This window comes from Poecilia reticulata, linkage group LG13 (assembly GCF_000633615.1).
Source record: "Poecilia reticulata strain Guanapo linkage group LG13, Guppy_female_1.0+MT, whole genome shotgun sequence".
In the NCBI taxonomy this organism is placed as follows: domain Eukaryota; kingdom Metazoa; phylum Chordata; class Actinopteri; order Cyprinodontiformes; family Poeciliidae; genus Poecilia; species Poecilia reticulata.
Genome location: NC_024343.1, coordinates 10,243,872 through 10,254,776, shown reverse-complemented (window position 1 = coordinate 10,254,776; position 10,905 = coordinate 10,243,872). Strand labels below are relative to the sequence as shown.

Genomic DNA, 10,905 nt, shown 5'->3' with positions numbered 1-10,905 from the left:
GACAGAAGGCTTTACATATTGTGATAGCGGACCCACGTCCACTGGAGGAGACCTACCAGTGGTACCAGGGCCAAAAACAATCACTTCCGTCTTTCTTTCATTAAAATTCAAGAAGTTCAGAGCCATCCAAGTTTTAATTTCATCAAATTATCCTCTCTTATCCTGACTTTTTAGCCCCACCCACAGGTATTTGGTGGGATTTCTACTCCTTATCAAAGCCTAGAGACAAAAAAAAAAGATTAGCTGATCAGGTTGCTGGAAGTTTCTTGACGGTTTGTTGCACAGCCTTCCTCTGTCGCTACTTACTTGTCCAGGTGGAGTGAATGCTGTAGGCCAGTGGTTCTTAACCTTTTTTGAGGTACCGAACCCACCAGTTTCATATGCGCATTCACTGAACCCTTCTGTAGTGATAAATAATATGATTTTTTTTCCCCCAAATTCAAGACATAGGAGTGACCCAACCTCCGCAGCACTGATTGGCTAAGCAATGTAACGTGATCCTCTGCAGCAAGTGATGGCAAAGCAGGGCGTCATCACGACTTTACACAAGTGTGTCTTTACCTCCGTGGCAGAGGCTCCACCGAACCCCTGAGACCGACTCATCGAACCCCTGGGGTTCGATTGAACCCAGGTTAAGAACCACTGCTGTAGGCCAATGACTCAATGCAATCTGCCGGGTTCCTTAAATGGAAAAATTCTTAATTAATTTGAGCAACAAACTGAACTTGACTGCATTATTTGGTAACTAGAATTGATCTGGATAACATGACCTTTTTTTGTAGTGTGGTGAAAAAACTTAGTGAATTGGCACTGTATTAATACACTAAACAGAATTTAATTGATAATGAACAATAAAAAAGATTTCTATTGCAACAATGTTGTATTTAGAAAAATGAATGCACACTTTTTTTTTGCCTCCTTTCACCCTTTATAGCTTTTTGTTTCAGATGAAGCAGTACATTTTACCAGATGAATTGCAGGTACAGGCACTAGCGGAACAAGTCAATGTCGAGCCGGGAGGCGGGGCCAATGACCGGGCCCCTCACGTGTATCACCTGCGTGAGGTGCAAGGAAGCACATTGGCTAAACCGTGAGTCAAACAGTCACTGGGACTGACTGCTATATATTCCATTGAGGGACAGTAACTTTAACATTACATACACCTTTCTGAACAGGCGAGGGCGCACTTTCTCGGTCTATAATCAGACATTAAAGCAACTTGAAACCATTCCTCCCTCCCTGGCACCTCCAGACCCGGGCCCCCATGGGCACCCATCCGGGCCAGGAGGCAGCCACCCCCCGACCCCCTCCCATTGCTCCGCGCCTGGGTACAGGCAATCTGATTTTATGATAGTTGCATTATTAGCTAACAGTTATTGCATGTCATCCATTTCACAGATGGTGACATTGCTTAAACAATACTTTTGTGAAAAATTTCACAGCAGTGATTCTAATGATGAAGCTGCTTGCAAAGGTGACAAAAATGTTGCCTCAAACATGTTGATGCAACAGATTGACTCTCTCTGTCTATGCACAGTTTGAAGGGCACCACATGATTCAGCTTTAATGAAATTTGTCTGCTCAGGGGCACGAAACTGTACTAACAGGTTTAGCTGAACAGCATTTGAGGAGAACTGATGAATATTGTGTTCAGATTCTTTGCAGAAAGGAGATGAAGATAAATTTGTTCAGCTCAGATGGAGTTCAGTGTTTTACCATGGTGATGCTCTGCTTGGGGTTTTTCCCCCGGTACAACAAAAGAGCAGTACTAAAATTGTAAAAAAAAAAAATTACAACAGAACATATCTCAAAGATAAACAATATTTTAGCTTTTGCAATAAAATCTTGTTTTTTTTTTTTTTTGAGAACATGTTTACACTTTCTGCCCAAAACCTCAGCTTGAAAATATGAAAGCGTATAACTAAGACCAGAAGAGATCGGGCATCATTTTCATTACCCTAAAAACAAAGAAACAAGCAGGGAAATCTGAGTGTGGATTTGACTTTTTCAATTGGTTCCACATTGAAGCGTGAGGATCAAACAACAATACTGTTCCTATTTGTGGGATTTTGGCAAGAAATCAATCAAGTTTCTGCTGTAAGAATCTTTCATAATAACAGCCAAATTCTGGCATTGTAACATGTATAAAAACAACAACAAAAAAAAGTAGGGAAGATGGACATTTTTGACTGAACTTTGAAGAGAAATTCACAGGGGATAAGAATGATTGAATTTAAACATTAAGATTTAAGACAAGCCTTAGGCATTATCACAGGGAGGTAGAGCAGAAGGCAAACAGATGTTACACACTTAAAGGCAGAGAAGAAATGGGTCTATTTGTTGTGAATTCAGCGTGTGTATGACTTGTGTAAATATTTATCTTTTGTTGCCACATAACTGCCACTTGAATTGATGGTTAATCCAACTAAAACGGATCAGAAATGCGTAGCTGACAGCAAAAAATCTCTTCAGATTTTGTCTTCTTTATATAATAAACAACACTAAACAAACCGAAATATTTTATTTTTACATTTTACAACTATGTTTTATTTTTTTCTAAATCGGATCCTTCCGAATGCATCGCCACCTGAAGTGCTGAATCAGCGGAAGTAGGAGCTGAGTAATGTGGTGTTTGTCATGGTCTGAATACTTGAGGCTCATATGATAAGAACAACTCATAAAGGTCGGGACGGGGTTACAGTCACTTTGGTGAAAGTCCAAGATGGTTGGTGAAAGAGTTACTCTGTGCATAAAGCACTTTGAGTGGTCTGTTTGACTGGAAAGGAGCTCCATAAATTCATCCCAAGACCGTTCACTAAGTGATATAATTTGTCCAAAGCAGCCTGACGTTTTGAAGAAAAAGGAAAAAAAATAGTAAACCCCTAAAAACCTAAAAGCTGAAATTCTGTTTTAGATTTTCTCCAGTTGTAACGCATCGCCCGGCTTCTAAAACCTCCACATTTCGCTCATAAGTCCACGGAATATTTTCCCAAAAGAGGCATAATCAAGATATTTATTTGGGACATGTGAGCCAGGCCTTTGTGCTCTTTTTAGTCAACAATGGGTTTTTTTGTTTTGGAACTCACCCATGGATTCATTTTAATCCAATCTCTTTGTTATTGTTGATTTATAAACACTGAACTTACGGTAACCGAGGCAAGTGAAACTTTCAGTGCTTTTCATATCATTCTGGGTTGTTTGAAACCTTGTAGATAAATTGTCGGTGCAGTAATTTTGGTAAGCTGGCTACTCCTTTTGGTTTTCTGTTTTTTGGGGGTGCGGGGGGATTTTCCTAGACTGATGTCATTGTCTCTCTTTTGTTGTTAATTTTTTTTATATTGAGGCATGACGTGGTGCATTTTGACATCTCCTAACCATTTGGTCAGTTCTTTCTAAGGAATTTCTTTATTCTACACGTCAGGCAAAAATTACAGCTGGATGACGTTCATTCACAATTTAATTAAGGGATAATCTGTATTTTCACATTATTTCCTGGTTGGTTTTGTCCACATCTATCCCTTACAAAATCATCACTTAAAGCTGTGCTTTGCTCTTACTCAGGCTATCATTGTCTGATATTAACATTAGTTTGATCATCTGAAACATTTAAGAGGGACAAGAATGCAAAAGTAGGAAAATTCTGTGTTTTGGTAAGTGATTGTTTCCACTAGATCACATACACTGCACACCTGGAAGTAGTTTTCCAAGTAATTTTTAGCGCTCTGGCTCTTGGATTGAATCCAGAGATTTAGGCAGTCATGTCAGATATTAATCTGAATATTTGAATGTGTTTATAGTCTGGAATCAGGTTCCTTAATACCTTTATCGTCTCTTTATGTTCGGGTTCGACTTATTGTCTCCTACCTTGTTTGACGCTACTGTTTTAGATGGAGAGGGATTTAGGCAGGATCTGAAATAAGAGGCTGAATTTGTTTGGGTCATTTTAGTCTGGCCAGGTTGTTCTTAATGTATGTGCGATACAGTTTCAGGGCTGTAAATGTTCCTCAGTATTTCGTGCAGACTCCTGTCTTTTAACGTACCTTTGAACAGACATTTTAGTCTTTTAACTGAAGCTTTATGGGTTACTATGAGCTTTCTCTGTACTTTACATGTCATCTTTTAAGACGATTTGTGTTGAATTGTGTAAAGATGGTGTGTTTGTGATATTTTATGCCTTAGGGCAGTAAGAAAACCTACTCGGTGTATTATCATATATGAACTTTGTCCTAATTTGTATAGAAGAATCGGTACCTTTTACATATTTTGTGGCATTAGTGTCCATATATCACAGGAAATGGAGACGGGAATCTTGCAGGAAGTGATACATGCTGTGACTCAAACCTTGGTCATCTGTTGACAACATGGAGTCTCTGAATCTTTGGCATTGAGCAACACATTGCGCCAGAAAAATATTAATCCTTTTTAGTCATGTTGCATTTCATCTTGATTACAAATTGAGCACACAACCTGTGAATATGTTTTATTAATTATCAAACTTCTCAGTGCCAGTTGCTTTAATTGATTACAGAGCAACATGATGGCTCAGTGGTTAGGATTGTTACATGTGAACTAGATCCTCTCAGCCCAAATATTGATCCTACCAGGGCCTTTAGGTATGAAGCTTGTACGGTTTGTTCTTGCATGAATGAATTCTCTTTTAATAAACTCCAACAAATCTTCTATTAGCCTTTGTAACTATAAAACCAGTTGAAATTTTCTACCATATTTGTACCATCAAATAAATACTCATCAACTCCATATTGCCTATGAAAGGAGTCAGTTTTATAAAAATAAACTACTTTTTTAAAACTTTTTTCAGACTTCATCCATTTTCTACTACATTCTCTATTTGACACACAATCTGACTGCATTTAAACATTGAATGTGAAGTATTACTTGCGGTGTGCCTTTCTATTATACTAGAGCTGTTGTATAAAATGCCTGAAAATCACCAATAATACCCCCTTTCTTTGAAAACAAGAGTTTTTGTTTAGTGAAGTGGATCGTTTAAAGATGTTTTATTGTCACACAGAGGCTGTTGTGTAATCCTGTGGTTCTGCAGGCCTGTAAGCCACTTTGCAAAGGCCTTCATGTCTGATCATGTGTCAACTTGACTTGATTCAACACAATAAAATGGGAAAACGATTATTTCTAAACAGTGGATATTATTTCATAGCTGGGAATCATATGTCTTGTGACTGCAATAAACAGGAAAGTTAAAGGTGATTTTTTTTTTTTCCTGCGGCCTGTTTCTTATTTTGGTAGTCATGGCGATCAACACATAACCCAGTTCCTGGCATGATAGTATTCTTGGGATATACCCAAGATGGCCTTGGTAATTCTGGAGGAGTTGCAGAAAACTGTAACTCAGTTGGGAGAATCGGTTGACGGGTAACAGCAACACAATCCTCAAACCTGAGCTTTGTGAAACGATGGCAGGAATATTTTTTTTTATTACTGAAAGAAAGCAGTAAGGTTTCCCAAGGAGAAAGATCACAGTAGTCATTGCATTAACTTGTAAATTAAGTATCTCTTAACAATTATAAAGAAAAATCATCTCACCTTTATTCTTTTTAAAGTATCCTTTTGCTTCTTTCAGAGCCAATGATTTCACTGTGTTTCCAAACTCATTAGGTCATCTCCTTAAATACTCATGTCTTTAGTGTTAATTGTGAACACAAAAAGTGAGACTACAAAACTTGCAAAATGCAACATTTATGTATCTGCAAAACAAAACGTTGGATCTGAATGAGGTTTTTTCTAGACAAAGCAGGACGACGTCAATGCAAAACTTTTTCTTTGTCAGTATTTGCGCTCTATGTGCAAAGTGTGCTGGTGTAATTATTGTTTTCTCTTCATGTGTTGCAGGTAACCACATGATGCTACGTGTGCTGCCATCAGTCTACCCCAAACAGCCGCACACTATCCACCATCACCTGGGCAGCCTCACAGCGATGATGCCCCGGCTGGAGACACCTGAGCAGCAACACCTGATCAGACTTATTCAGATGGTTGCAGAGCAGCATCCACTTGTAAGTCCTTGTTTTTATTTATTCAGAAGACTAAAATTGACAGCTAAGCATAATAACAGTATCTATGTTACAACTATAGCAGAAATGATTTTGCAAGTGATATTTAAACTGTGGCCAGATCTTTGGCAAGGATGTAATTTGTACTTGCAAACTTTGAAGTTAGTTTTTGTCTGAGATCACATTTCAGATTGTTTGGTATTACTGAACATGTGAGAGTTTACAGCGGTAGTCTAAATTATATAAAACAAACTGAATTGAAAGTGTAAGAAAACAGAGGGACAGATCTGCCTGAAATCGTAACCTTTTTGTGTTATTAATGGTTACCGGGTGTCCAGACACCATGGCTTTGCATCAAAAGTTTTTCACACTGAGGTCATTTCTGCCAAGAACCCTGCACCTGAAAGTAAAATTCAGGACATTTTCTGAATCAAGAACAACTTTTAATATCAAAGTTTCTGAACATCTCTTTGACAAGATAGTGGCATCTTGGATAAGGTGCAGTGACATGTGACCAGGTTAGGCAGGTGAAGTAATCCTGACAAGTAAGAGAGGGACATGAGAAGTAAAACAAATGCGATGCTAGCAATAATGAGAGAGAATCAGTTTGTCTTCACTTTTTTATAAATCGTCTTTCTTTTTTATTGAAAATATAACTTTTATGGTCAAAATGTTTCTACAATGCCTGTTGAAATACATGGAAGGAATGGGAGGCGAGGTGGTGCAGTGCAGTGCCTCACCACTGGAGGCGCTGTGTCACACAGAGTCAATGACAGGAAGTTGACAATCTACTTGCTGTCATGTCCACTATGAGGCCTAAATGCCACTGGCACTTAAAGACTACACTTCAGAACATTATTTCTCAATATTGTGGATCTTCACACCAAAATTGTTCTTGGTGTGAACAGCACAGAATTTACTGTAATGAGTTTATTATTTTACCTTATGTATATTTTAAAACAATTACTCCTATTAATCAAACTTAGTCAGATTGTTGACGATTTAGCTGTTCTGTTTGCTGCATTGAGAATAATCCCCCTAGAAAGCCAAATAGAGCTCATAAAATCGAGCGCTACAGGAATACCTTTTATCCTGCATATTTTGGAGCACAGCCATTGTGATCAACAGGAGGGGGAATACCACATACCAGCAACAGAGCATGCAGTAGTAAAACATGCAGTTTTATTCAGAGGAGAAACAATGTCGGACATCTGGAGTTATTCTTATCCTCTCTTCTCCCAACTGCACACACACGCACGCACGCACGCACGCACGCGCACACACACTCACTACATGTTCATGAAATATTGGCAGTTTGATTGTTGCCGTGTTCACCACAGCACTTGTGAAATGTTCTGCATTATAATGCCACTTACTGGAAGTGATGTCCTGGCAATGTTAAAATTAAAACGTCCTTCATATGGGAAACATTTCTAGCTGTGGTCCTCTGTCTTTTTGAGAAACAAATTGTTGTTGGATTTAGTGTATTTCTTAGAAAACGTGACTCATTATGGAGCAGCAACAGAGCAGACAATCGTGGGCTTTCAGTCTAGTGCCTGCCAGTGTGATCAGCTCGGATAATGAGCAGGAACTCCTCATTCATTCAGTTTGCTCAGAAAGTCCTACCGGCAAGCTTTTGTTTTTTTGTTGTTTTTTTTCACTCCGCCCTTTATATCTCAGATGAAAGAGCCAGAGCTCAGAGTTTGTGTTTGCTTTACTAGTGCAGAGCGCTGAAGCTGAGTCATGAATTAATTATGTATATTTGTTGTAATTTTTCTATTATTATTATTTCTCCTAATCCCTGCAGATGCTGAGCACAAATGTGCCCACACTGGTCAGTTACCTGAGTGAGCCCACTCTGACCGAGGCTTTGCTGGGCGCTCTCGTGGATGTTTCCCAGGCCAGCCCCTCGTCACTGGTCAGCTTTTTGCCAGCGCTAAGGATGGTGGGACAGCAGTCTGCTGTCTTTCTCAGTCATGTAGCCAAAATCCATGGTGCTATTGGAATCCTCAATGAGGTAAAACACACAGAGACACAATCAAGATGTTAAATAAGAGATACACAATGGAGAGCATGTCGAAGGTTTAAGGTCTTTTACATAAGGGACTCGTGTTGAAGGAAAGAAGAAACGGAAATTATCCTGTCAAAAGAAAAAAGAGAGTATCACTAGAACTGAGTACAAATTTTTAATTTATGCCATGTTTCACAATATTACAAGATGTTCAGGCATGTCTTCAGGTTTTTACAGTAAAACAATGATGTTACCAGTAAAATGCCCATGTAGACTTACTCTGGTATAGCTTTAGATGAGCATTAGTTTGGGTCTGAACTACATAGCCAATTACAGTATTCACATTGCATGAACTTTATTTGATGCAAAATTCACAACTTTTTTAGCATTTCATGTAATATATACCAAAGCAAGAGGGTGTACAGTTTTGAAGTGAAAAGCAGAATTATAACAATCTGAAAACTGAGGTGTGTATTTGCATTCAGCTCATGCTGTGTCCACCTGTGTATAACCTGTGGATCTTACTGTTCTGTAAAGGCCTCAGAGGTTTGTTGGAGAGCATTAATTGTGGAGAAGCTGCAATAATCCACAGCTCAGGTGTGGAACTCTGCTGGAAGGTCAGCTATAAGTTATGCAGTCCACAAATTAGTAAGAAAAAAGCCACAGTTCAATGAAAGTTGTAAGACATCCTGTTTTCAGTTTGTAAAAAGCAGCGTAGGGAATACAACACACAAATAGGAGAAGTGCCAGAAAGTTCTCTGGTCAGATGAGATCAAATTTGAACTCTCTAGCTTGCATGGAAAATGCTTTGTGTGGAGGAAGACACTGGACATACACACACCGTCCACATTATTGATGCATGGCGGTGACAGTATGATGCTGTGGGGATTTTTTTCTTTCAAAAAGGGACACTGGTCACAGTTGATGGGACATTGAATGGAGTTAAGTATACACCAACACTAAAAGAAAAGGTCCTCCGAACCCCTTGGACTGAGACTGTGTTGCAGGACGAAAAAATACATTTTTTCAGACGTTTTACAGCCAAGACAAATAAGCTTTTGGAAAGAATAAAGGGCAAATTTTATTGTCCCTAGATGTCAAAACCAACGCCAAAGACCATTAGCTGAAACTGCAGAGAAGGGTGTTCTCCAAAGTACTGTAGGGTCTGTGTTGGTTTATCAGATAAAATCCTTAAAAATGTTACCTCATAAATACATATATATTCCAGATACCATTTAAAAAAGAAAAGCACTCACAACAAACACTTTGAGGCGAGTTTTTAATTGAATAAGGGGAGAAGAAAGTTATGCACAATCATATGGATTCTTCTTTGTTGTCCTGCCAAGTGTGAAACCCAACATTTCACACTGCACATGGCAGATCTGAAGGTTTACGACCTGACTTTGTGGTCATTGAAAGTTTCCTAAACAAACACAGACTCACACCTTCAATAGATCAGAAACTGTTATCCAGGTCAGAGGTCATGTGGAGGACATGGTCAAAAATGGCCTCCATGAGATAAAAGTTCCCTCCCCCGCCAAAACACCTGTATCTACTGTATCTGATAAAGTAAAGTGTCTTTATTTCTCCGCTCCACATGAAAGTTACAGGACAGAGTTCAGAAGAGGCTAAAATCACATTATGAATTTCAGAAACTGTGTTTTTCCACTTTTCTATGTTTGTTGTGAAGGCTAAGATTAGGATCTCCTGTGTGATATGAGTTAATCTGTTGTTTGACTCATTTCTGTAAAGGCAAGTTTAGCACTCAATCAATCACCACACACTTATGTCAGGGAAGGTTTTCTTTTGGATAAAAAAATAGCTTAGTCTCAGGAAGAAGAATGACATTCAGCTCTTAGGGTCCCGTTTTCTCTCCTCTCTCAGGTCTATTTAGCGCAGCTTAAATGCGTTTTGTAAAATTAGCCACAGGGGAATACATATTAGTCTCCAGATGAGACATTTTCTTTCCACGTACACATCACGGGGTATTTTTGCGGATACTGTAAACACACGCACAGACCTCTCCAGGGCAACATTTCCTCTAAAAGCTGCTTCCTGCTCAATCTTCTTGTCAAGCAGCCCGCCAGCCCTACTTCATCACACCCTCAAATGCACTCGCGCCCACTCACACACAACCCGCACACAAGGGTTTCTCGGACCACGGTGTCCCGTCTTTCTTCACCTTGGAACTATTTGGAAAATAACGCTTGTTTTCTGAAAATGCTCCTGCAGAGGCCTCTTGGTGATGGCAGTGGGGAATGCCTCCTGTGGGTTTGTGCTGTGCCCTGCATGCATGCATGCACACTCATAAACACGCGCTTATAAGAACACATGCACGCGGGATGACCTCGCTCTCGATTGCACAACTGTTTCCCTTTCTTCCTCGACCCCCTTGAAGGGAGCTCAGGCTGGATTCTGTGTGTGGATCTATTGCTTGTTAGATCAGAATATATCACTAGTGAAGGAAACACTATACGCTTTGCAAAAAGTCCAACAGTTTTGAAATAAATGTGCCATCTGATAATAATAATAGTGATAATTCTTCCATGCTGTTGAACCCCTTCATGAGTCGGGTTGGTGAGACCATGTGCTTATTTTAAAGCTTTCGGTGACTTATCGTGTTGTTCAGTGTTTGCCAAGTTTTCATTTAGCTTCAAGGTAGATTTTTTTACAGTTTTAACAATTGAATTAATAGCATTTTCATGACTATAAAACCATATCTGCTTATTTGGTGTGCAAATAAGCAGATATGAGTATCAATCAATCAATCAAATTTTATTTGTATAGCACATTTCAGCAGCAAGGCATTTCAAAGTGCTTTACATAATTAAAATAAAAACAGAAATAAACAGTGAGAAAGAGAGA

The 10,905-nt window shown here is 39.1% G+C and overlaps 1 protein-coding gene across 2 annotated transcripts in view; it reads left to right on the top strand.

Annotated features, from left to right (window-relative positions):
- The window catches only part of veph1 (ventricular zone expressed PH domain-containing 1), a 76,474-nt gene that overhangs the window by 33,173 nt on the left and 32,396 nt on the right, over positions 1-10,905 (top strand). The window contains exons 1-3 of one of the 2 annotated variants that reach the window (XM_017308331.1): positions 991-1,090; positions 5,869-6,032; positions 7,837-8,046. In XM_017308331.1, coding sequence (XP_017163820.1) covers positions 1,006-1,090; positions 5,869-6,032; positions 7,837-8,046 — 459 coding nt within the window. In that variant the 5' untranslated portion in view covers positions 991-1,005. Of the gene's footprint in view, positions 1-990; positions 1,091-5,868; positions 6,033-7,836; positions 8,047-10,905 lie in introns of those variants that run through there. The other variant, XM_017308330.1, reaches the window with a different exon arrangement.